The sequence below is a fragment of the Ostrea edulis genome, chromosome 10 (genome assembly GCF_947568905.1).
Source record: "Ostrea edulis chromosome 10, xbOstEdul1.1, whole genome shotgun sequence".
NCBI classification, from domain to species: Eukaryota; Metazoa; Mollusca; class Bivalvia; order Ostreida; family Ostreidae; genus Ostrea; species Ostrea edulis.
In genome coordinates, this window is record NC_079173.1 from 17,680,647 (window position 1) to 17,708,253 (window position 27,607).

Sequence of the window (27,607 nt, forward strand, 5' to 3'; positions counted from 1 at the left end):
AGTACAATATCGCAACACTGCCAAACATGCATGGATATTACATCAAAACACTTGAAAGATTTTCTTATTTGATAAGATTAACGACGTACGCCTAAGAACCAATACCCAACATTTTCTGTTGTTGACCCGGAATCGTGGTTATGGTATTATCATATAGGAGTAAATTATTCCTTAATGTACAAGTATTATAGTGCATGTATTAAGCCTTATCTGTGACAATGCATTCATAGATTACCTGTCTATTCTAAAATTATTGTATGGATGTCGATTTTAACTGTAATTAAATAACATGCATTAGAACTAAAAATACAGTTTATCATTTTAATCACCCCAAAAAAAAAATCGCTGTTCACTTCAACGTTCACTTCATGTCTGCTCATCATAATGATTGATTTATACAAATTTACAAGCAAAAAATCCATATTACACCAAGCCTAAGTCGCTTAATTGTAAATTGAATAGCGTAGAACAATTATAGCTAATCTATCAATGTTGTGAAAACATATGATGGAGAGGTTCAGATTCGTCATACCTATAGATAACAATTAATTCCAACACTAAACTGACACACACTCACCACAAGACAATGTCCTCTGCCTCTGTGGTGGTGATGGCTTTGCGTGACACTCGAGTCGACAGAGTGTTACATCGTTCTCGTACTGCTGCAGGCGCGCGCAGACATCTAACCAGAGAGGAGTTTCCGAGGACAGGAGGGAGTATTGATTTTAGGGTATTGCTGAATGCGTTGCATTCTATCGGGACTTTCTCCTTCTGAATGTCGGAGCTTGTTTGAGCAATTTGTTTATCTTACGTCGAATTACGTATTAATTGCAACGTATAGAATTATATACAGCTATACAGCGCTTTTGTGTGAAAGGCGACTAGAAGGAAATGTGGATGTTTTAACATCAGGTTTCAGTATCTAAAAACTTATCATTTGAATATTATAGTTGTTTGATCAACTGTGGTTTTTATAAATTCCAGGGATTTAATCATGCTATTTGAAAGATCAAACATGAACAGATTTTACATGTATATATCGAATACAGCCAAAATCATTCCGATAATGTTCAAAATCTCCAGATTGACATTTAATATACAGAGGGAACCATCATTTATTTTATTACCTTCATTTGAATTATATGTTCCCCCCAATTAAAATTTTTAAACATACTTTTATAATATCGTACATTCCTATATTCTTTATCTGAACAACTTGAAGCTTGCACTTGGGGTGTACCAAGTGATTGGCTATAGGCAAAATATCGTATGTTCGAGGTGCGAAACATGTACTAACGGTAAAGTTTAAGAAGGTCATACAAAGTTCTTGGCACTCAAGAAAAGTTAACCAACTCAGACTTATATATCTGTATCGCGTTAAATTTCCATTCTCAATGACCGTGTAGCGTGTGACAGCGTGGCGTGAATTCCACCGTCATCGAAAGTAAATTGTTTGACTTACATTGATGGTCGAGCGATCTAGCGCACTGGTCACACGCTGCTAGAAGATTTAGTTACGCAAGTCGTGAGTTCAACCCGGGTAGGGGCGGAAGTGGGTTTCAAAATGAAAATAAAGTGATTTTCCTGTGCTTTTTATGACATATTTCTTCACTTAGGGCAGTTCTGTTTAATGAAGAGTGCATTGCTATTTCGGTGCTTTATATGAGCTTTATATGGTATTAGTTTATCCATGTAACTATTGTAGCGCCGTCGAGCGGTAAACGGCGCAGAATTACTTATTAATTCTGTTAATCCAAAGTTGATAAAGTCATTCCTCAATTATGTAATTATAAATTAAGTCCTTCAAGGAAATACTCCTTTCAGTTCAATAAAATCACGTAGTTAAAGTTCCAAGTTTATCTACAGAAATCTAATCATTACATCTAGGTAACATCCATGGCCAAACAATCACGACAATAGTTAAGAATCTGACTCTCTCGATGGTCATCAAGTCCTAATATATATAGGTAATGTGCATTGCTCGGAAGGAGCAACGCTAAGTAAACAAACAATGATTGCTCGGGACGAGCAATCCAATGTAAACACACATTGCACAACAACATTGCTCATAAGAAGCAATCAGATATAACATTTTTACATAAATCACTACACTATTAAAGCTTTCATGGTAGTACTCTCATAAAGAGGAAGACACTCTTCATAAAGAACGACAATCTATGTATTTCCATAACAACGCCAGTGACTTACCGCCAAATTCCGCGTGACATATGACGTAGCATTAGCATAGTAAGAGCGCATTTTACACGTTGATACATGAAAACATGCTGATGTAAAACACAATAAGATAAATGTAAGGAAGTAGTTCGTGGTCTTATTGGTAGAACTGCCTGGAATGGTGTACCTCCAGATTTATCGTATTTCATCTCAGATGTACGACTTCATATAGCGTTACATGTATGAGTAGCTCTGGATTAATTATATGTTCAGTGCTTACGGTCTTTGAACAGGTGTGTGTGAGTGTGGGGGGGGGGGGGGGGGGGGGGTCTTTAAATATCGTGCTACACCTGCTTTGACACGGGACTTCGGAATTTTCGGTCTCATCCAAAGAACCGTCCCATTTAGTCGCTTCTTATAAGCATGAGGTACTGAGGACCTATTCTAACCCGGATCCCCACGGGCCTCAAATCAGTTGAGAAACATAAACACAATATACAGGTGATAATGAACAATTGCTATATAAATGTGGGAAGTTGGCGATGGAGAAACTAAAATCACCCTATATCTACGACATCCTTAAATACATGTCTGTAACTCGGTAAATGACTTTTAATTATATTTCAAGAGTATTGATTGATGTTTTCCGCCACACTCAACAATTTTTCAGTTATCTGGTAGCGCCCAGTTTTTATTGGTAGAAGAGAGAACCCAGATACAATGTATCTGGGAAGAGACCACCGACCTTCCGAAAATAAACTGGGAAACTTTCTCACTTACCGGCGCGAGCGGGATTCGAACCCGCGCCGACAGAGGAGAGAGGCCGTGTGATTTTGAGCGAGATGATCTAACCACTCGGCCACGGATCAAGCTAGATGATCAGGTAGGCTTTGCTATGATACAGGAATGCCACAGCTGTACCGAGTTAGTCTAATTATGGATAGCTTTTGATACATTAAATTGCATACATGAATGATACCATTATCTGTGAAATATCATTTTCATGTGACAAGTCGAACTGACTCTGATAACCAGTTAACTTAGCAATTTAAAAAAAATCAGATGTTGTGATTGAATTTTTCTATCTACATGTACATGAAAACGAGGAGGGTCGGGGTACATGCATTGCTTTATACACTGTAGTAATCATAAAGAGAAACAGACAAAGTTTCAAATTCTTCTTGATCTTTTTTATACGCATCTTGGGTTCCGTGATGCGGCATTCATCTTTTATTCATTTAACATATTTATCATTGATAACGCATAAAATATATTTTAAATGCAAGACCAGAAATAATGCACCTAGTCTTTCATTCATAATACAACAGGCTAGCGCAGTTCACGTGTGTCCGATCGATCGATATATAGAACAGCGGGCTATGCATGTACATAAATCATTTGTCCGATCGATCTACTGAGCGTCGACTAAAAATAACTTCTTTGCATTCGTTCTCTTCCGTGACGTTGCGTGGGGAAATTACTGTTCTCGGCAGTTTCCGTAAAGTCAGGTGGTAAAAATTCTTTTATAGTTTCACATGTACTACGTACCTCTCCAAAAATCCTCTAAGTACATGTTTATCACTTCACATCTGTACTGAATCAAAACTCGAATCACACACATTCTAAGAGTAGCGCATAGCAATACATAGTCCCCTACCAGTCGCAAAAATTATTGGACCGGAACAATATTCGAAATTATGTAGATTATGATAAAGGGGAAAATCGGGGAACCAAGATAGGAATGGTTGGAAATCAACTACTTTTCAGATATAAAGAATGGACCAGGAAAATTCTAAATTGATCTGTAACTTGTAATGGCAAAGCAATGTACTAAGTATCAAATGAATACTACAAAAAAGTCCAGAAAACTGATAATTCATGCTATAAGTCCAAGGGCATAATTTAGTGAAAATCAACGGACCGAAAATAAATACGAACTTGATCTGTAACTTGTTATGGCAAAGCAAGGTACCAAATATCAAATACAAATGCAAGCACTATAAAAAAAAAGTCCTGAAAACTGATAACTCATGCTATTTTATAATTCCAAGGGCCATAACTTATTGAAAAATCAATGGAGATTGTTTGTCATTGAGTAAATTTAAAACCACTTGGACTAATGTATACAGAGTGGAAAAATAAATTGCAAGTAAATATAATTGTACAGATCAGTTTGAAAAGAAATGGAAATTATTTGAAACATTAGCTCCAGTATAACCTAAACTATGTTAAAACAAAAATATCCTAAAGTGCTTCTTTTTTAATATTATATACATTTGTTTTAATTTTTCTTTTCTTCGTAAGAGGTGAGGTAAATGTATATTCAATCAATAGTGTGTTTAAAGTAGTTTTTTTTAAAATAACAACCTTGGTATTACATCATATATCTGATTGTTAATTATTATAGTATGATATCTATGAACTCAGCCAGAGTAAATTGTCAAATTTTTTTTTCTACTTTCTTTACTTTTAACCTTCGTTTAGTATGAATGTCTGTCCGTATGAATGTGTGAGCGAAAGGGTTAGAATTCTTAAACTCTTGTACCCCCTGGTCAGGTTGGGTTGTAAGGGTTTTGTAAAAGACTGACTATATACCTGAATAAATGTTGTTAAAATTGAACAAAAATAATAAAAATCAATGGACCGAGACGAAATTTGAACTTATATGTAACTTGTTGTGGCACAGCAATGTAACAAATATGAAATAAATATCTACAAGAGCAGAAAAAATGCGGAAAACTCATTTGCCAGCCTAACGGACAGACAGATGGACGGAGTGCAAACCCAAAATATCCTTCGACTCCGTCGGCAGGGGACTAATTAAAAATGTGCACCCCACCCCCCTTATAGCATATGTTCAATTCTTTATCGTCATTGAGTTACATGTATACCTGCACAAGTCATCGGGAATACATCTAGACTAGTACATGTATATACACAATATCTCAAATTTTATAAGGTAACAGCGGGTGAGGGGACAGGAGAAGATAGGAGGAGAAGAAATTACAAATAATTATAAGATAATTCATTCAATTAATACAACTTTGGGTAGTACAGCCCCTCAGCATTTAGATATAACAACAAGATGAATACATGGTCTAAAATGGGGATAAAACTATAATATGGTATAGTCACATCATGATCTACACATGTTAGTGGAAAAATACTATAATTGCAATCATAACTTACAACGATCAACTTCATATTTTCACAGCTTGTATTTAGAAGTTTCCTTCATGTTATTGAGTTCTTTATTATTGTCTACACTAAGAAGCTTAACTCATTTAAAGACACATGATTTTGTCCCAATAATCACGAAACACTCTAGAAAACTTGTATCCATTGTTCCACGATGCAGGGAGAGTGTGACGGACCTAATACTTGATTGATATATAAATTACTGCGTGTAACAAAATCTATATGTAAAACCTAGCCCATCAACTGGAACAGTGGTTTGAAAGTGCTGGCCTTAAAAAAAACCGCGTTTACTCCCCACGACAGTATACCCCCTTCCTATTGGTCAATATAGTGAACTGGACCATAACAACTACATGTATATATTAAAGCACGTTACTGTAACGGGAATACATCGTTTCCCTGATTAAATTATATGTACTAGCGAACTGCGGGAAAATATGCTACTTTGTATTAAATATGTACTGGTACACTCTATTCAGACTCCGTAAACTAACCATGATTTATCTATTTACCAGATATTTCATCTTCCCAATACGTGTATTGTAATTCAAAGCAACCAATACAATTTCCATTCATTAACTGCAGGAGATACAATATATGTAAAGTTCTTAAAAAACTATAAATTCTGAGTAATTTAAATACCACAGTCATGTACTGTGATATAAATTACACATTTCTTGTAACCTCTACTAAGAGACATGTAACAAATAATAGATATGATGCTATCATTCTAATCTTTTTTAAAGATAAGCTTGTCATACGTTTAAGTCAGATTGATATTTTCACCTGTAGGTATAGCTCGCTTATCTGGCACAATTAAATACTTGAACTTTATTTGGCTTTTCCAAAGTTGACGTGATTTCGCATCAAGACAGGTAACTGTGGAAACATGATTACATAACGCTGATTGGACAATTTTTATTTTATATATATAATTATGTATATGTGCGCAACAATAAAAAACAAGAGATGTTTGTAAAACACATATGCCACCCATGGTGCAAAATTGAAAAGGGTTTTACAAACACACATCATTTAATTGAGAGTAGTATCATCAATTCAAAATATTGAGCAGACAATATCTTCCTATGTCAAGAGTGGATTGACCATGTGACCTAAAAATCAATAAGGGTCATCAACTCCTGAAGATGTACCAGTGTACCAAGTTTGATGTCTGTCAAGCAAAGGGTTCTCAAGATATTGAAGGGACAGTATATTATTACAGTTAGTTAGTGACCTGATACGGAAAAATACATGGTGTGAAAAGAAAACCCGTATCGGGCGAGGCGAAGCCGAGCCCGATACGGGTTTTCTTTTCACACCATGTATTTTTCCGTATCAGGTCACTAACTGACTGTGTAACGAATTTATCACGTCGAAGACCTCTAACTGTATATGTGGGGGTCTATATCATACAACTTAGTCAAATGTCTTTCCTTTTGAAACGGCTGCAAGTCGAACCCGACGATAAATAAAATTACTCGCCCAATACGGATTTTACTCGCATGATACGGTTTTTTTCACGGCGTCATGTGACCAAGATCTGACCAAGCAGATTTCAACAATTTTGTCTGAGGCGTGATAATCCTATGTCCAGTTTGACCCTTGACCATGTGACCACAAATTCATAAGTAGTCATCTTCTCCTAATGATGTAACAGTGTACCAAGTTTGATGTCTGTCAAGCAAAGGGTTCTCAAGATATTGAGCAGACAGTATATTCCTATGTCCAGTTTGACCATTGACCTTTGACCATGTGACCTCAAATTTAATAGGGGTCATCCTTTCCTAAAGATGTACCAGTGTACCAAGTTTGAAGTCTGTCAAGCAAAGGGTTCTCAAGATATTGACCGGACAGTATATTCCTATGTCCAGTTTGACCCTTGACCTTTGACCTCAAAATCATTAGGGGTAATCTTTTCCTGAAGATGTACCAGTGTACAAAGTTCGATGTCTGTCAAGCAAAGGGTTCTCAAGATATTGAACGGACAGTATATTCCTATGTCAGTTTGACCTTTAACCATGTGACCTCAAAATCAATATGGGTCATCTTCTTCTAAAGATATACCAGTGTACCAAGTTTGATGTCTGTCAAGCAAAGAATTCTTGAGACATTCAGTGGTCAATATATTCCTATGTCCAGTTTGACCCTTGAACTCTGACCATGTGACTTCAAAATCAATAGGTGTCATTTTCTCCTGATGATGTACCAGTGTACCAAGTCTGATGCCTGTCAAGCAAAGGGTTCTCAAGATACTGAGCGGACAGTATATTCCTATGTCCAGAGTAGATTGACCCTTGACCTTTTGACCTGAAAAACAATAGGGGTCCTCTTCTTTTTATAACCAACCCACATATGAAATATCATTACAATCAAGTGAATGGTTCTCTAGATATTGAGCGCACAACTCATGGTCTACCACATGGGGTTAAGACCAGCAGTTTGACCTTGACCTTTGACCTGAAAATCCATAGGGATCATCTAATCTCTAATGAAAGCCTCTGTATCAATTTTGGCTATTATCAAGCAAAGGGGTCAAAAGATATTGAGCGGACAACACATGGGCTTAAGACCAGAGGTTTGACCTTGACCTTTGACCATGTGACTTGAAGGTCAATAGGGATCATCTACTCTCCAAGGGCAACCCTTCTACCAAGTTTGGTAGTTATCATGCATAGGGGTCAAATGTTATTGAGTGGACAACACATGGTCTACCACATGGGGTAAAGACCAGCAGTTTGACCTTGATCTTTGACCATGTCACCTGAAAATCAATAACGATCATATACTCTTCAGGGGCAACCCCTGTACCAAGTTTGGTTGTTATCAAGCAAAGTGGTCGAAAGATATTGAGCGGACAACAATATGGTCTACAGACAGACCGACCGACCGACAGTTGCAAAACAATATGCCCCCTCTTTTTCAAAGGGGGGCATAAAAACTATTTAAAGATTTTATGAAGGGGACGAAAATACTACTTTTAAGAAAGAACTAATGCATTTTTTTCCCCCGTAAATAAGATCATGCCCGCTGTATTATGAATTTCCTATAATTTGCCTCTATTGTTTACGGTCACTTGGTGCACCAAAAGTGAGGTAATTTCTCAGTTTTAATCACACTTAGTTGAAATGCTTGATTTTGCGATTATTTTTATTTTAGAAAGCGAAGAGTGCCACTTTGGACTAACATTAATATTGCTTCAGTGTTCTATATATTTAAATTCATTCCATTTATTCAATACATGAATACAATTTGTTCAAGTAGTTTTCACTCAACGTTAACTAATTAAAAAGAAATAAAAATAGTCGTTTTATGTCGAAATACCGACAATGGTCAAACGTGATTCATCCTAACATGGTGATAATCGTTACAATATTCTGACTTCTATTCTGAAGTCACTCGGGCAAAATAAAGAACGAACCCCGATTTACATTTGTTTTAAAGTCGTGTCGTCATTGTATACATGTAGTTCTTTCTCATGTCTAGGAAAAAGTTCCTGTTGTAGAAAAATTATTTTGGACTAAAATTTAAAAGAATTGATGAGCGATGCAGACATTATTTTAAGCAGTGGAAAGAAAGGGTCAAAGTATGCATGTTCAAACCATTATAAGAGGTTTCTGAAATATAATTTCTTTAGTAATGCATGTAAGACTTGGGTAACGAGTTTTGAAAATCACATTTCAATTGATGTGGATTTCCATTGTAATACTATACGGACTGTATGATTGCTTTATACATCGCCTGTTACCTGGTACATTACATGCCAGTGCTTGACTATATATTATTGTGACCATCAAGAGACATATGTTACACCGTATAAAATACAATCATGGAATGATACACAAAAATCTATACGCACGGGAAATTTAATTCTACAGCTGTTGTCAACATACGTAGAATACCGTGTATTTCTGAACACTATATATATATATATATATATATATATATTCATATACTCACTATTGTTATAATACTTTAGAAAAGTATAACTTCATACTACTACTGAACCATATCAAATTCACCGCTGATATAACATCTTCAGTAACTATAAAGCATGCTTTCTTACAAGATTGCTTCACATATACTTTATAATATATATACACACACCTCAAGACCAGGCTAAATCCTGTAACAGTATCCTTGAACATGTATACAACTCGGAACACCATTTAAATCTCCACCAAAGAGCGCTAGTTTCACAAGATCACAAAGCGGAAACATTGATCAGCTGAGCCATTGAGAATCAATCATCCAAATCGATCACTGTCCACCGAGAAAAGATCTGCTCAAATGATTCTTACCTGAAGAAAATAAAAACTAACAATGGAGAGTGATTAAGATCGACTGCAGGTAAATCTTCTCAAACGCCAATATAGAAAATTGTCTCCGAATTATCTACAGTAAGTGTCCTTGAACATGACAAGCGGTCTCCATGCAGGTCTTATGACTGATAGAAGTTAAAACCCCAGTTCTATAGTACAAGGTACTATAAGCATACTTTTCATTCGTACATTTAAGGTGTGTGTGTAAATTATACTAGCGCTGCATCTAATATCTACTATTAAGGTTGAGGTTATAAGAAATGTTTGATTAATTATCAAATTTCTATCATAATAATTTATAACGTATATACACTACCCACCACAAATAAGTATACACATAAGCTTTTTACACATTTTGGCATGAACTATATTTAATATAAAGAAAAAGAGCTGAATTCAATGTGTATAACTTTCAATTTGGTGAATATTGAAGTTAATGATATGATTTATACTCTTATAAGTATATATGCTCCTAATAATGCAAATTCACGCTCAGATTGTTTTTAAAAGACTACAAAAGTGGTTATGTCAATATACGCTAAATTCTCAAAATATAATTCTAGCAAGATACTTTAACAATGTAATCGATTAAGAAGATAGACACTGGACACAACAAAACATTAATGATAAAAGTTCTAAACATTTGACAGATCTACTGACATACTTAAATTTAATCGACATGTGGAGAATATGTAAACCAAATAATCAAGGCTTCACCTGGTGTGATGGACAAGAAATCCCCAGGAGCCGTATTGACTTTGTTTTTCTATCAAAACACTTTGAACTAGAAACAGCTAACACTCTTGCAAAAAAAAACACCAAAAAAACAAAAAAAAACCTAAAGTAAAAAACAGTAGTCTTTCAGATCATTTGGCAATAAGATTTGATTTTATACTTATAGGATAAAAGAGAGGTAAAGGGTATCGGAAATTAAATACATCCTTATTAACTGATGCTAAGTATGTAACACAACTTAGAGAATTGATATGTGAAAATGAAGAAATAATAGTATTTTAGATGAACAAATGAAGTGGGGAAAAACAAGAGGTACTGTGAGCAATGCTCACTAAGAATGCCCCCCGCTTACCCCAATCTCCCAAAGGGTGTTGGTAATAGGTATAAACTACCTCTTTTCTGAGTGTAAAAAACAAATGGCATGACAAACCTTGGGTATTCTCATTTGTAGGGAGAAATGGATTATCTTGCAACACAGCATCTCCATGCGGTGAAAAAAGCCGTTAAAGAATTTAAATGGAAACCATATTGCTACTTCGATGTCCAGTGCGCTTGACCTTTGACCCCAAAATCGATAGGGAACATCTTCATCCCATGGGTAGTCCATATATATGATATGGTGACGGTAGGTGGAAAGTATAATGCTTTAGAGCCCGGAAACCATTGCGTCTACAGACGGACGGACGGACGGACAGACAGACAGACAGACGGACAACCCGATTCCAGTATACCCCCCCCCCTCACAACTTGTTGCGGGGGTATAATTAAACGATAGTTAAAACTTTTTAAAAGCAATTTTCGCAACATAAGTCTTAAAACAAAACAACGTATTGTATTGATAGAAGGAGAAATTGAAAATCTAGTATCAAAAGATTCAAATCTAATCGATATGAAAAGAAAAAACATTTAGAGGCGCAGAGAGAGAGAGAGAGAGAGAGAGAGAGAGAGAGAGAGAGAGCTTTGATATATACAGGAATATTGCAAAAGGCGCATATGTACGGTCGAAGTCAAATTGGATTGATAAAGGCAAACAGAATGCACCTTATTTCTTAAGATTAGAACGACAAACACAATCATCAAACATAATACACGAAATAAAAACAGGAAATAATAAAATAATTAATAAAACTGGTAATATAATGAATAAATTGTGTGAATTCTACGAAGCGCTTTATGCAAGTAATAATAATAATAATGAAAATCTTATCGATGCGTACTTAAACGATGTGAAATGCATAGAGCTATCAAGTCAAGAAAGACAACTCTGTGATGAATTCCCAACGCTTACTGAAGGTGAACAAGCTATTGAACAAACGTAAAATAACAAGTACCCTGGATCAGATGGATTACCTGTTAAATTTTACAAATTATTTTGGAATGAAATAAAAGATTACAATTCGCTTAAACAAACTTTTGAAAACAACGAAATGACTTTTACACAGAGATTATCAATAACATCATTGATCCACAAAAAACGCGAAAAAACTGACCTCCGTAATTATAGACCTATTAGCTTGACTAATTGCAATTATAAGATACTCGCCTTTATCTTCGCAAAAAGGTGGGTTCTTTATCGTACCACACCTGCTGCGACACGGGAACTCGGTTTTTGCGGTCTCATCCGAAGGACCGCCCCATTTAGTCGCCTCTTACGACAAGTAAGGGGGTAAAGAGGGCCTATTCTAACCCGGATCCCCACGGGAATGTAAACCATTTTGCTATTATTGTACGTAGATGTATATTCTTTAAAAAAAAAAACACCTTTCAATTTATTTCAATGAATTCGCAGTTAAGGGTACAAGTTCAATGTATGTGAAACAATTCATTAACATTCAATATTGTCATTATAGTTTCTTAAATTATGATATTGATTTATTTGAGGTGAAAAATAAAAGGATCGTATAAAACTGCATATCAAATACACTCTTTAAATGTGCTGGTAATAAATTTGAAACGGTTTCAAATTAAGGTTTGCATAATATTTCTTTTTATAGAATGCAGAAAATCAATTATTTTAACAATAAATAATTATATGATAAGTTAAAAGCCTACACAAATCTATTTATATGTAAGAGTTGTGTATTTTGCATCGAAAAATCTATAGCTATGATGTAACTCTTTTTTTTTTTTTTTTTTTTTTTCTTTCATGAGAAAGAAACTTATAATTTGGTAAGTGTATACTTATCTATGGTGGGCTTGAAAGTGACGATATTTGAAATATTTACAACGATGTGCCTGTAAGTGAGATCAGCTCACTGTAGTTCACTATGATACTCTACTTTCTACATCAATGTACCCTAAAAAAAAACCTTGCATCTGATTTGTTTTGACACTACATGTACTACCAATTTAATGATGCCTTTCTATATATGCAACCCTTTTCCATTTTGCACCGGGGGGCATATGTTTCTCAAACATTTCTTGTTAGAAGAGAATGTTAAATCTATTGCAATGCAATATTGTATTTAAAAAATTCATTTAATTCAAGTATAAATTTAATTAGTCTAACTCTATAGATTTTTACTAGATTGATTAATATTAATTAATTCTATCAAACTATTTTAATTAATAACAAAAAACAGGTTTTCTTGACTTGAAAACTAATTTAGTGACAGTCTCAGATTAACATCTTCGCAAGCCAAGTGTCCGATTCGCTTACTCTCATCTACCCCTTGGCAGATTTAGTCGCGACTGAACTGCCATCTAATGGATCGAGCGAGTTATCGTTCTTGAGGGAACCAAATACTAACCAATCAGATAACGCGTTATAAATTCTGGTACATGTGTATGTTTACAAAATGGAGTTGACGGATGAAAAGAGAAAACAGATTGAAGAGAGGTTTAGCATAGAGTGTTTGAGGGGAAATCAAGTAAATGGGATCAAAGCGGTTTGTAATGGAAAGGATGTATTCGTAGGATTGAAGACGGGTAGCGGGAAATCTATGATTTACGAAAGCATTCCCGTCATTTGTTATGACGCTTGTGTCATAGTTGTGACAGCCCTTGTTTCCATAATGAAAGAACAAACGGAAAGACTCTGCAAGCTAGGTTTCACTTGTACATATATTGGAAAGGACCCAGACGACGATGATGTGTTACAGGAAGGGGGATTTCAGTTTATTTTTGGCAGTCCGGAGGCACTGGTTGGCGAGAAGAAGTGGAGGGATATGGTATCCAAATTAAGAGAGAAAATTAAAGTCATCGTCGTGGACGAGGCCCACACAGTTGTTCAATGGTAATCAAGCTTGTTTATGACACCCCTCCCCACCAACATGATAGTAAATGTTTTGTTAAAACACAGGTGTAACTATATTTACAAAATTTCACCCTTAAATGAGTCATTGTTTACTATTCCAATCTACCTGCATCATATATACCAGGCCTCAAGTCAAGACCATAAACGGAGAATATATTCTTAAGTCTAAATTTCAAATCCAGCTACCTTTTGAAATAATTTTCATAAACAAATAATATTTTCAGTATATGTTTGCATTTGATCCCCCTATAAACCTGCAGTTTTACAAACATTTGTGCAAGATAAATCTTGAAATATAATGAAAATTTTGATTCAAGTTTATGGTCTTGGGGCTTGATAATCTGAGAGAGTTAAGTGAGACATAGCAAGGACACATTTTAAATATACTTAACTGTATTTTTTTTTAATTTAGGGGTGAAGGAAATGATCACCATAAGGCCTTTAGGGAACATTTCAGTCAAATAGGAGAGTTGAGAGCAATTTGCCCAGACGTCCCTATAGCTGCCTTAACCGCAACATCAGGTCCTGCACAGCGTTGCAAAATCACGAAAAGTCTTTGCTTCAGGACATCTGAAACTGTGATCATATCAGAGTCTCCCGATAGGAAAAACATTAAAATATCCTCAATGTGTGTCCCTAACAACAGTGAAATTGAAGATGTAATGGGTTGGTTGTTGAATGAATTTGAAAAGAAAAAGGAAACACTTCCAAGACATATAATATTTTCAGAATCAATAAGTGATGTGTCTAAAATTTATGCAATATTTAGAAAAAGGATAGGAAAAAGTGAACATTATGAAATGTTTCATAGCAAAACAGTAGAAGGCAGAAAAGAATACATTAGGTCAGATATGACAAAAGATGGAAAAATTAGAATTTTGATATGTACCAATTCGGCAGGCATGGGTGTAAATTTCTACAAAGTACATAATATTATTCATTATGGCCTCCCAAGAGAAATGGACACTTTTGTTCAACAGATGGGTAGGGCAGGCAGGGATGGATAATTTGCGCATGAACTTATTATTTACAAATTCCACAAGGGACAATTAAAACGAGTTGAAGAGGAACTTGTTCAATTGGCTAAAGATTCAAAGTGTAGACGAGAAATTTTGTGTTCGTCTTATGGATGTAAACTTGAGAAGGTGATTCCAATGCATATGTGTTGTGATGTCTGTGAAAAAAGTTGCAAATGTGAACTTAACTGTACGGACACCCATCCAGCACTATTGTTTGAATTGCAAGAAGAAAATACGAATCATATGAGCCGAGATGTCAATTCAGCTGACAGGGTACTATTAAAGCAGAAACTAGATGCATTACAATTTAAACTGTCAAATTTTTCAACACTGATGAAATCAGAATTAATTCACGGTTTGTCTAATGATGTTATACACTATGTTGTACAGCATGTTGATCAAATTTTTACACCTGAAGATATTTTGAAAAACTGTGCTGTATGGTCATATGATGTTGCTAACCAAATCTCAAATGTTATCAATGAAATATTCGGAGATGATGTTATGTACAGTGTTTTAGATACTGAAGACGAAGATGAAGGTAACTATAATGAATGACATGTAAGTACATGTATGTACACGAATCAATCTAATTAAAATTAGATCCTATGGTCCGCTCATCTACCCATGTGTAGCGATAGTAGATGAGCGGATCATAGGATCTAATTTTAATTAGATTGGTACACAAATTGTTATTTAGCACTGTCAGAAAACATTTTGTTAATATGTTAATGCAATAAATTGAGAACAACTGCTCTTTTTTTTCCATTTCATTATGGTTGCTTTGACTTACATCAATCTATACTGCATATACAATGTACAGTATTTAAATGGCTTCATAAGACAGTCTCTCCTTTTGTTTACTTAACCATTTGTGTAATTCTGGGATATTAATTCTGGAAAACAGATCATTAAAGTTTTTGAAATTGTCATATTTTCTACCAGGAATGTAATCAAACACACTGGCAGCAGAGAGTTCAGTCACCATAAGTACAATGTCTTTGTCCTTTGAAGTGCTTGAACGAGTGGTCCCCGATTTCTTCATGCCAGACTTCTCAATTAAATTTTCCTTGATCTCATCTTGTATTTGAAGAGTCAAAGCTGCCTTCCGCGCACTTGAAAATGTCACATTTGCTCCCTGCGATTGCAACTTTGATTTAAGTCGATGGACTAGAATCTCTACCAAATTATCATTCGGAATGTTATGCCCACATCCACCTTTCATATTTGTTGTGCAGTTCCATTTGTACTCAAATGCTTCCCTTGGACTTAGCAAGCAGTGATAGTTTGCTAGAAATCTGAATAGCCATAGTTGGTATTTTGTATGATGTGCAATCCCTGAGAGAAGCATTTGAAATTTGGAATTGTCCATAATTCTATTTCCATCACCCAATTTATAAGCGTCACTTGTGTCTCTAAGTAGAAGAGCACATTTCATAAATGATGCTCTGTAAAGGGCCACTCGATCATGATCTTCACCAGCTTCTTGATCTTGATGATGAAATTCCCAATCATGTTCTTTTTTAAGATGATTTTTAAGGTGTCCCTGCTTCTTGTATGGGCGCCGACAATCAACACAGTGGTATAATCCCTCAGTGGCATCAAACATATCTTTGATTTGTTGCTCTTGCATATCCAGTTTCTCAGAAGCATGTTCCAAGGTGTGCAAATCTATAAAACAGCTTAAAATCTTAGTTACCATGGTTACATATGAACAAAGTTTCTAGAAAAATAAAGAAATTAAAGAAGCCCATAGTTACATGGACTTGTGTTTGACAACATGAGACTGTTCAGTATTTACTATTTAAACTGTTTCTATGCTCAAATAACTTTTAGTTTTGTAGAAAACTAAGTATGCAATTAGAATTTAAATTGACATCAAAATTTGTTAAACAAAATGATTTGATTCCTATAAGACCTGTGCAGTTAACAATGGCTCTTCGGGTTCATAATCACTTTATTAACTTGTCAATGAGTTTAAGGAATTTTTCTTTAAATTCTGATATAAATCACCTTCACACTTCTCAATTTGATACCAGAAGATTTGAATATAGTAATGTAGCTGAAATAGAGTGATCTCTTTTCAGAGTAACTAAAATGAAATAGATGCAAATTTAAATCACCTTTGTCACCCAGAACATTTTTAGGTCACCTGAGTGGCCGAGTCACATATTGCAATTGGTCTGCATCTGTCATTGTGTGTTAATAATCTTAACATTTTCAACTTCTTGATAACTACTAATCCAATTTTTTTCAAATTTGGTATGAAGCATTTTTGGTACAAGGTGGACATAAATTGTAAATTTCAGGAGGGGGGGGGGGTTAACAAACACGATTCTGCACTATCTCAAGACACTTTCATATAAACTTTTCTGGCCCAGTGGTTCTTTTTAAATATTTTCCCTATATATTTGCATGTAAAACTTCTATCCCCTATCGTGGTCCCAACCTACCCCCAGGGGCCATGATTTTAACAAACTTGAATTTGCACTATGTCGGGAAGCTTTCATGTAAGTTACTGTTTAAGCTCTTCTGGCCCAATGGTTCTTGAGAAGATTTTTCAAATGACCCCACCCTATTTTTGTGATTATCTTTCCTTTGGAGGGAGCATGACCCTTCATTTCAACAAACTTGAAAGCCCTTGATCCAAGGATGCTTTTTGCCAAGTTTGGTTGAAATTGGCCCAGTGGTTCTTGAGAAGAAGTCGAGAATGTAAAAAGCTTATAGGACAACGGGTGATCAGAAAAGCTCACTTGAGTTATCAGGTCAGGTGAGCTAACAAAAACTAAATGCATATTCATGTAGAGCAGGGAGGCCTCTACCAAAGTTGTAAATTTCATAATCCCTGGGGTAGAGGTAGATGGTTCGAAATCAGTCATATTGTGTTAATGTTACCTATTTTATATTATGTAAATGTAGTCTTTCATAAGTTTAGGCACTTTCAGGGGCATTTAAGTTTAAAGAATATATCTTGTTTTATACTGTTCTTGAATAAGAGTATCCAGAACTAGAATTTTTTCCAGATTTTATAGTCCTGTGATACTTTTAACAAATATTCAGATGATAAACAAGGCCTGTGGACCTTGTTTGTAGATTAAAATGAGCAGCATACCGTTTTCCAGATTGATGTACTTTTTCTGTATTTCTGATGCGATGTTAGCAATGAACTGCATCTTATCCTCTGATGAGATGGCCTCAAAGAGAATCTGTTTGGACTGTGGTTCACATTCAATGCTCTCCATTTTCAAGTGATGCATACAGGCACCAACAATGAAAGCATCTAAGCAATCATCAATGAAAGCAGAGTGTGCTCTAAAACATACACAGGGTACATAGTTATTATTTTGTAAATAGTTTGAAACAGCAATCAAGGAAATACACAGCATAGGTTAAGCCATAATATATCAAATCCATAATATATCAAATCAGAAACCCCTCAAAAACCAGCACTCTTACAAAATTTTTAAATACTGTTGTAGTATAAATACTATAAATTTATACTATTATATATTATTAAATACTATAAATACTTGAAATATTTGACCAGAAAGGGCATCTTCACAAGCCAAGTGTCTGATTGGTTTGTGAAAATGCAGAAAGGGATGAATGCCTCAACATAGATTTTTTCATACCTGTAACTTTCGATAACTCTTTCTGCTCCTTTAACATCAACTCGATGAACAATGTTTCTCAGCTGGGAAAGAGTTCCCCGGTCATTGGTAGATGAAGCCTTGTAAAACTGCTGGTAGAGAATCTGCATTAAACAATTGAAAATGTTGGTTATTCATAAAAAAACATTTCATTGTCTTCATTCGAATACATGTATAATTCTTAATTTTACAATCGATAATCTAAATATCCAAAAATACATAATTATCAATATCATTTAAATGGCATAATTTAAAAATTAATGCTGTTGGTCATTAACAGTACATCTGAGAAGAGAACATGCAGCATTTTATTCAATGCATGTTATTCTAGTAAACAACCTAACTATATTAAAACTAAAATCAAATGTAATACAACATGCAATAAAAACAATAAAATTGAACATCTACAATCTAATTAAAATCTAAATAGCTGCTTAGAATCTGCTACCAAAGCAGTAGCAGATTTAAAATTCAAATCAGCTAATTCTAATTAGATTGTAACATCTACATCATGCAATAAAATTATATAAGTGAATTCAAACTGAAATATTAGTTTATGCGCTGAGAAGTAAGCATGTCCCACAGCAAACAATAAAACCATTTGTCCTCTGTAGCTATACTGTATTAATGGACAAGGGGCCACATCACTCACTTGAGTGACCTTGGCCCTGTCGTTGGCAAGCAGTTGTAATTTTAAAAGAATTTTAATCAATATTTCTTCCCATAAAATTTTTTAACCTCTTATTTTTGGCCCCAACCTAGTCCCAAAGGATCACGAAATAACTGAAAATGAATTCACATAATACAGATGTGCCTCAAAACCAATATGACCTTACTGACTGTTCTGGTTAAGATAAGGGTCACATGGCCATAATTGAATCATTCAGAACCAAGCAATATACAAAATACCACCCCCACCCAAATGCTGAGAAAAATCTCCTATTTAGTTTATTAAAAAAAAACAATAAATTTTTAAGGACTAAAAGCTCCAGAAGACACTATACAATGGTAAAACAAAACTTGTAAAAAAATGTCTACCTGACATATTTGAAACCTTGAACTGTAACTTCAAATTGAACGTCAACAGGGAGTTAATTTGTTACCAGACATAGATTCATCATTCTATGCAGTCCTTCTGGCCTATGTATGACACCTGCTATCTGCTCAAAATCTGTAGCTCCATTTAACATAGCTAACTGTGCAGAATATGCTCTTTCATTTGTAAGAACATCCCCCCCAAATACTTTCTTTCGGATGACATGTGAGTGTGGGACATAATTCTCATGAATATGCTCCAAGATACTGATCATATCTTCATTTTTATTTTCACTTTTGTCATGTAGATCTATTATCACAAAGTCAGATTTCTTGGATAATTCTTGCATGTGAGAATGTTCAATACACTTGGGAATATATGCACCATATTTTTGAAAGCAGGGAAAATATTTCGCCAACACCTTCATAATATGGTGAACAAAATTATTTTCTAGGGACCTACAATCTTCAATACTTGGAATGAATATGCTGTTCTCAGCTTCTGATATGGATGTAACAGGGGCATCTGTACTTAAGTTAGGGTTTAAAACCCTTCTCTGCAAACCAACCATTAAAAACCAATGCCAACTTTGTCGCTGCTTCTCTTTGCTCATATGAGATGGACTTTTCATAATGTCGAAATTATCTCCAATGATTTCAGACGGCACGCAATCCTCACCTGTATTTTCTTCGAGGGCTTTCTTTTCTGAAATCATCAGTCGTTGTATGTGGTCAGTTTGCCTTGCTATCAAATCATACTTCTTTGCCGCAGCAGATGGTGACAAACAAAGACCCAACTTGTTGAAAAGATTTATGCACTACAAAACAAAATTAATTTATGTTCTTCACATAATAGAGCAATGTTTTATTCAAGACCAAACAACACCATGAATGCATTATATTGATATATATGTAATAGTTTTCTAAATGCAATGAAGTGAACAATTACAATTTTCTTTAGTTTCAGTTAAATGGCTTAATAATCTTCACCATTGTACCTCTAAATTATTCACAAGCACACACAGGTTTGTGTACGTCACGTGTGACAATGATGTATTAAATTTTGCATAATTACCTCATCCGTTGCTCCACCATTATCCAAAACTTGAGTTACTGCATGATGAAAGGCAGACATGTGCATAACTCGATTCTTTTGGATAACAGCAGCGATCACTGCCACTGCAACATGATTATGGGGATTGAAGAAACCAGATATTATCTTATACAATAATGGGGAATGTAACTGTAGCTCCAAATCCCATGACTCGAAGTTAATCGTGGCTAACTTGTCACTTGATGTCTTTCTAAGACATGACATAGTCTTGGTAGATGAAAGCTTGTTCCTTTCTGAGATCTTTGATCACACAGTTATGGATATTGTCTTGTAAAGTGGAATTGTAGATTACTTTGGATGTTTTCTGGTGGGATTCACCCCTTGAAATACATCTAATGATGTTCTGTGAATCTCCAGCAGGGATAACTTTGGATTTCAGCTTTTCTTTTGGACCTCTGTATACAACCTGTTAGTGAATCATTAATAATCCTCATTACTTAAGCGACTATAACTAGAATCAGCATATATATTTTCACAAGAAATTTGATTTGTATCCGATGAAATTCTGAGACTTTTGAATACATAACCATACCGCCCCAACCATACATATATATTTTTTTAATTGTATGTTGGATAAAAGGTTATATCCACTACTTCCATACAATATTGAAAAGATATAGTTCTTTAAAACCAAATCTATTGGCTTAGCATTTCTTAAAAATCATGACAACTGTCAAAAGCTGCAGTGAAATGCAAATAAGACTATAAAAAATATGAAATTTAGTGTCAGGTTTCAAAATCTGTTTTGTCCTGTGTACATGTTTACACAAAATATCAATCTATTTATGACAATGTATAATAAATCATACCTTGATTTTACTGGGAGAGAAAAGCTGAATGTTCACTTTCTTCCTGTATTTGTCGTCGGTCACAGGATTCGATGATGATGTTGGAGTATCCGTCAGCTGAGTGGACTTGGATTCAGTGAACAGCTGTTTTACTTTCCTCGGTGTTGGCGAGTGAACAATTAAATGTTTTTTGGATTTAGGTGTACATACTTGCTGTACGCTTATATCGCCCTTGTGCTTCAAGCGTAAATCGCGTATCAAGTCATGCCTTTCAGATTTTAACTTTTCTAACTTTGTTTTTATGTCGTATTCGATTTTACCCAATCTGTTTAGTTTATTCCAACACATACCGCAGATGTAATTCCCTTTTTCGTCATTTGGGTGAGGAATCTGATCTATTATTTCTAGCAGTTGATCATACACGCCAAAGCTTTCTCCAAAGATCGTTCGTCTTTGTTTTTTGGGCAAAATTCCATGGCAGAGGCGACAACACGGGCTAGATATGGAGGTCGCCATTACTCAAACCGAAAGTGTATGTATGGCGCGATCTGATTGGATGCCCTGGAAAGTCAAAGCGCGATATTTTGAAAGCTTAGAAACTTGACTAAATCTGCCAAGGGGTAGATGAGAGTAAGCGAATCGGACACTTGGCTTGCGAAGATGCAGATTAAAAGCTACATGTTTTGTTTTTATCAGAGTTATGATTTTATAATCATTTGTTGGTAATTTTGTTATTTACAGGGGACAAAAACAATATTTAATATCAGTTACATAGTCCCGTGGGGATCCGGGTTAGAATAGGTACTCATTACCCACTTGCTTGTCGTAAGAGGCGACTAAATGGGGGCAGTCCTTCCGATGAGACCATAAAAACCGAGTTCCCGAAAATCATTCACAAGATGTGCACATGATGATATTGAACGAGATTGCTGAATGCAAAAGACGGCTTACAAAAAATTCGAAAGCTCATAATGCATTGAAGGAAGTGATTCTGGATAAACGAATGAGCAAAGATATTCGACAATTAAGTCAATTTTGCCACACTGGTAGCCTTGAAGTTTTTCACAGCCTTCTTTTAAAATACGTTCCAAAACGACAAAGAGTTTGATTCAGACCAAATGTATACAAGAACTGTTCTGGCTGTCATAGATCATAACCTGAATCAGAATCATGGACAAAAGGTAAACAGTAGTGAGTACTGGTGAAAAGGTTTACAAAATTGTGTTTCCCAAAGCAACAGCTCACTGGGTTGCAAAACCAGTTTACACTGATAAATCCTATGGATGGGTCTCGGTTATTATGCAGCTTGTGTTATTGCAGATCAATCCAGTGCTTCCTATCAAAGAAAGATTGCACTGATACCAGCTCCACCCAGTATGGAATTGATCCAGAATTTATTTTCAAGATTTGAGAAATGTTAACATGGTTACAAGACGACTGAATATTCCTATGTCAGATCGTTGAGTGTAAAGTGTACTTTAATTTGGATGTACAAGTTGATTTGTTTCACATGAAATATTTTCAACTTTCCTACTATGTATAAATATGGCATTTATGATTGGTATTAATCCCATTGTTTACCTACATGTTTAGCTATGCTTACTGTTTAATAATACATTAGCAGATTGTTAGTTGTAAATTTACATTGCAAATGTTCTATGTAAAATGAGCATACATGGTGTAAAAATGTCCGATATTACTTACATGTGCATCAGTAGAACTCTAGTGTGGACTATATGGACTGAAAATGTTTTAGGGGTCTGAAAATTATATGTGTTTGTCTTTGATTTTGAGAAAAAATGCTAACATTGTTGTAGCTGCAGAACTGTAGCTCTCTGACAAAATATTGTGACGGATAGAGAGCTACAGATCCACCCCTATAAAAACCTTCGATTTACGGCGCTCAAAAAGCTGCGCACGATTGAGGCCTGCTATCGTTGTATTCTTGTGTTGCTGTCACATAAATTTAATATCAAAATATTCTTAACACATTTTCCTACTATACTTGTGTCCAAACATACCTTCAAATATTCATTAAAGCCCCATACGAACCGAAAACTCACAGCTTCAAATGATTTCGTTTGTTGACGTAGCCATGTTAGATAGCCAGTTCACGACGACGATGACGGACGAAAACCCAATTGCAATAGGTCACCTGAGTGAAAAATTGGAAATAAACTCGTCTTGTCCGTTTCCGAAGCGATGAAAATCCAACACCCCGGCCGTCGCAGTCAACAATCCAAATGTTCCGTTGGACGGGGTGTAACAGGTCATGGTAGCTTCGAGATAGAACGTTGGCTTCGTAACCGGGTGGTTGTGAGTTTGAGCCCCGCTCTTGCCGTGGCCGCGTCACACAGAAGTTGTGATTGTTCCTTCGCGGATCCCTCGGTATTTACAAAAGGTGAAGATAACGAACAACTCCTGCAAGGTTGATTGATTGAATATTGTTTAACTCTGGAATATTTCACTCATATGGAGACGTCACCACTGCCGGTGAAGGGTTGCAAAATTTAGGCCTGTGCTCGGCACTTAATTTTGCAGCCCTTCACCGGCAGTGGTGACGTCTCCATATGAGTGAAATATTCTCGGGAGGGATGTAAAATAATATTCAATCAATCGGCGCTTACGGCCTTTGAGCAGGGAGGGATCTTTATCGTGCCACACCTCCTCTGACATGGGACTTCGGTTTTTGAGGTCTCATCCGAAAGACAGCCCCATTTAGTCACTTCTTACGACAAGCAAGGGGGTACTGAGGATCCCCATGGGACTCCAATTGAGAATCGTGGGTCTTTCGGATATGACCTCAAATCAGAGGTCACAGATGGCATTGGCACGTTAAAGAACCCTCACTGCTACAACCGTAAGCTCTAAACATGTGGTACTTTTCCTACAACTGGTTACGTCTCAATATCATTGACAAATTCTCGATATGACTTGACGAAATTTTTTTTTTTTTTACTAAATTCACACAACCAACCATTAAACACCTATATGCAGTGAAAGTACATCAACTAGCAGAATATTTTCAAATGAGCAAAAATTACAGCAACAATTTTCTAACACTAATTTGAATTATTAAAGGGGTAAGTATCTTAAGAGCAATTCATAACAATGACATTTGGTGTTTGATAGGCTCCGTGGTCAACCCACTGGGTGTAACGACATCTCATTGTTGGATGCTTCGTGTCCAGAAAAAACCCCAGTAGTTGGCAGCTTATTGATGTTGGGAGAGGTAGGAGATTTCGTACAATAGGTGACAATATACTTCAGGTGCCTGTGCGCATAACCTGACGTACAGTTTCAAGCTTTTGATGTTTCCATAGTAACATGAACTAAAAGAGGAAACTGTTTTATGGGCCCCTGGAGAATTTAAAGATACATATATTTTGAATGCGGCAAAGGCTAACCTGAAAACAACAATCCAGACACTATCAAACGATCAACATTCACATTGTGCTTCCGAATGGTTCAACATTCCAATGAAATGTACCACATTCAAATTCTAGCCTTCAACACAAAACAGGGACAGTGTGTTCTGCTATGAGAAAACTCTCTTTAAAGCAATACAAGCTGTAACTGGCGGTATTTTTTCAATTATGTAAAACTTATACGGTACCAATTTTGATGCACCAGATGCGCATTTCGACAAATAATGTCTCTTCAGTGATGCTCAACCGAAATGTTTCAAATCCGAAATAACTATGAAGTTTTAGATCTAAATAGAGCCAAAAACAGCGTGCCAAACAAGTGGAGCCAAATTCGTCCAAGGATAAGAGCTATGCATGAGGGAGATAATCCTTAATTTTGAAATGAATTTCTAAATTTTATAACAGCAATTAAATATACATCCGTATTTTCAAGCTAGTAACGAAGTATTTAGCTACTGGGCTGTGGAGACCCCCGGGGACTAACAGTCCACCAGCAGAGGCCTCGACCCAGGGGTCATAATGTAAAACTTATACGGTACCAATCTTGATGCACCAGATGCGCATTTCGACAAATAATATATTTCAGGTGCCTGTGCGCATAACCTGACGTACAGTTTTAAGCTTTTGATGTTTCCATAGTAAAAGATGAACTAAAAGAGGAAACTGTTTTATGGGCCTCTGGAGAATTTAAAGATACATATATTTTGAATGCGGCAAAGGCTAACCTGAAAACAACAATCCAGACACTATCAAACGATCAACATTCACATTGTGCTTCCGAATGGTTCAATATTCCAATGAAATGTACCACATTCAAATTCTAGCCTTCAACACAAAACAGGGACAGTGTCTTCTGCTATGAGAAAACTCTCTTTAAAGCAATATAAGCTCTAACTGACGGTATTTTTTCAATTATCCAATGCACCAAATAACACCTACCGGTATAACTAATATAATCCCAAAGATCTGAAGAAAAATTCGGCTAAATAAACAAGGGAATATTGTTTGAGAGCACACCTTCAATGAGTGTTTCGTATAAACCGCCATTGTGTTGTATACGCGGACATGGGAACGACGATTGTCGAACATAATCGGGCTGCTGAGACCAAGGTTATATACAAAGACGGAAACTGACGCGAGTAACTACACGTGTTGTTTGTTTTAAAATATTACGTTGTTTCATGAATGACTAGAAATACTATGTAAGTGTACAAAGGTAATAATTACGCAAATGTGCCACTCAAATGAAAATTTTATTGTGAATTTTCTATAAAATTGGCATGTTAAACTGTTTACAAATCTAACATGTGCTCAGTGCCTCTCTTTCGCTTTTTCCGAACTGGTGACCTCCGAGGTCAATGCACATCGGAGATTACGAGCATGAATTATTGATTCATGAATTCACATTTTTTGCAAATTTGACGGGTTTATTGCTTCAGATTCACTCTGATTCTATTAAGTGACGTACAAAAATGTATATTCAATCACAAATATGTTGACTATTTGTTCTTTTATTTTTCAATTTATTTACCGTCAGTTACAGCTTGTATTGCTTTAAGGAGGTACTCTACATCGTCATAATGGCTGACTTCCTTGATGAAAATAAAAATATCAGCAATAGTTGTCTATTCATTTTAAAATTTATTGTCTAGCTGAGTACAGAGGTGTGACTGAATTCCTCAGAAATCAGAGGAAAACTGGTCAAAAAGAGAGGAAAACATCTCACTTTACCTGGAAAAATATCATTTCTTGCCACTTTAGATCAAATCCAGAGTTTCATTTTTTGCAAATTGAGCAAATCAGAGGATTTCCTCTGAAAAGAGGAAAAATCACACCCCTGTGAGTAGCTCAAGAGGTTAGCACGTCGACTGCTGAACCGTAAATAGTGAGTTCGATTCCAGCAGGGGTTTTAAATTTGTATCATATTGCTTTTTACTAAAACTGCATTTTAGACTAAATAAAGTGAATTTGAAAGTTTTCAATTTCCAAAATATTGTTGTACGTATCCTCCACTTTTCAATCCATATAACATTTCTCTGGTGTAGCATACTCCTTAAAATAGGCTTAATGAATAGGTGTGTGGATGCCAAACAGAGATTGATTGTATCTTGTATAACGTCTCTCAAGAACTTTTCTCTCATATAGAGACGTCACCAAGACCGCTTACGGCCATTGAGCAGTAAGGGCTCTTTAGCGTGCCACATCTACTGTGACACGGGGCATCCATTTTTAAGGTCATCTCCGAGGACCCGTGACATTCCCACCTGATGCCGAGCGTTTGGCAATGGACCGGTCACTACCTGATTAACCGACTTAAAGTAGCTCCATCCTCATGTGACTTATCAATATTAATGGTTAAAAGTGGAAAAACTTTATTAATTTCCACTCAATATAGTTTAATTCAATTGATAACCAAAGAAAATGTATATATATTGCCACCTTTTTAAAGATGTCAGACATACAAAAACAGAAGTATATATCAACATCAGAAAATCACACATTTTCGTGAAACAGAATAATAAAAATAGATAAAAACTTGTTGAAATGATAAAATTTCAATATCAACAGTTTTAAAAAACTGCTAATTCATAAATATGTATAGATTAATCATGGATATTAGGTAAACCAATGTATAATAGACATCCTGTTGAGGAAATTCCAGCACAGGAGTTATTGCCCTTGACAACATTTTAAAAATCATAAATAATTGATTATCTATGGAAAATATAAACTTTTTCAGTATTATTAGTTTACCAGATTTTTTATTATATCCAGTGAATAATATTCCTCAGAAAGATATATTTCTATCATGCACAAAGTTTATTTTATCAAGATTTTTGCAAAAACCTATGACGTCACATGAGGATCGATCAATCCTTAAGTCTTT

General features: G+C 35.5%; 4 protein-coding genes across 8 annotated transcripts in view; 1 reads left to right on the forward strand and 3 right to left on the reverse strand.

The window, feature by feature from the left end:
* The window catches only part of LOC125665209 (putative sodium-coupled neutral amino acid transporter 11), a 31,829-nt gene extending 22,225 nt beyond the window's left edge, over positions 1-9,604 (reverse strand). For 2 of the 5 annotated variants that reach the window (XM_056152146.1, XM_048897831.2), the window contains exon 1: positions 578-661. The gene's annotated coding sequence lies outside the window, so the exon portion shown is untranslated. Of the gene's footprint in view, positions 1-532; positions 662-9,480 lie in introns of those variants that run through there. The other 3 variants (XM_048897830.2, XM_048897829.2, XM_048897832.2) reach the window with 3 other exon arrangements.
* Positions 9,605-13,223: 3,619 nt separating this feature from the next.
* LOC130051121 (uncharacterized) lies at positions 13,224-20,525 on the reverse strand. The gene is made up of 6 exons (XM_056152485.1): positions 20,466-20,525; positions 19,970-20,208; positions 19,394-19,421; positions 18,338-18,459; positions 17,818-18,017; positions 13,224-16,376 (listed from the first exon to the last, which is right to left on the reverse strand). The coding sequence occupies exons 1-6, from the start codon at positions 20,523-20,525 to the stop codon at positions 15,532-15,534; spliced, it is 1,494 nt and encodes a 497-aa protein (XP_056008460.1). The 3' UTR covers positions 13,224-15,531.
* LOC125676899 (ATP-dependent DNA helicase RecQ-like) lies at positions 13,229-15,635 on the forward strand. The gene is made up of 2 exons (XM_048914770.2): positions 13,229-13,665; positions 14,099-15,635. Exons 1-2 carry the CDS (start codon positions 13,229-13,231, stop codon positions 14,691-14,693), a joined length of 1,032 nt encoding a protein of 343 aa, XP_048770727.2. The 3' UTR covers positions 14,694-15,635.
* Positions 20,466-21,955, reverse strand: LOC130051016 (uncharacterized). Its single transcript, XM_056152148.1, has 2 exons — positions 21,314-21,955; positions 20,466-20,910 (listed from the first exon to the last, which is right to left on the reverse strand). The coding sequence occupies exons 1-2, from the start codon at positions 21,806-21,808 to the stop codon at positions 20,695-20,697; spliced, it is 711 nt and encodes a 236-aa protein (XP_056008123.1). The 5' UTR covers positions 21,809-21,955; the 3' UTR covers positions 20,466-20,694.
* Positions 21,956-27,607: the final 5,652 nt, after the last annotated feature.

Excerpts from the sequence above, each read along its gene's own strand:
- LOC125676899 (XM_048914770.2), top strand. The coding sequence starts at position 13,229 with ATGGAGTTGACGGATGAAAAGAGAAAACAGATTGAAGAGAGGTTTAGC. Across the intron at positions 13,666-14,098 it reads GCCCACACAGTTGTTCAATG|GGGTGAAGGAAATGATCACC; the intron begins GTAATCAAGCTT and ends TTTTTAATTTAG.
- LOC130051121 (XM_056152485.1), bottom strand. The coding sequence starts at position 20,525 with ATGTCTGCCTTTCATCATGCAGTAACTCAAGTTTTGGATAATGGTGGA. Across the intron at positions 20,209-20,465 it reads ATGGTGGAGCAACGGATGAG|TGCATAAATCTTTTCAACAA; the intron begins GTAATTATGCAA and ends TTTGTTTTGTAG. Across the intron at positions 18,018-18,337 it reads AGAGTTATCGAAAGTTACAG|AGCACACTCTGCTTTCATTG; the intron begins GTATGAAAAAAT and ends TGTATGTTTTAG.
- LOC130051016 (XM_056152148.1), bottom strand. The coding sequence starts at position 21,808 with ATGGCGACCTCCATATCTAGCCCGTGTTGTCGCCTCTGCCATGGAATT. Across the intron at positions 20,911-21,313 it reads TCTCTCCCAGTAAAATCAAG|GTTGTATACAGAGGTCCAAA; the intron begins GTATGATTTATT and ends ATTCACTAACAG.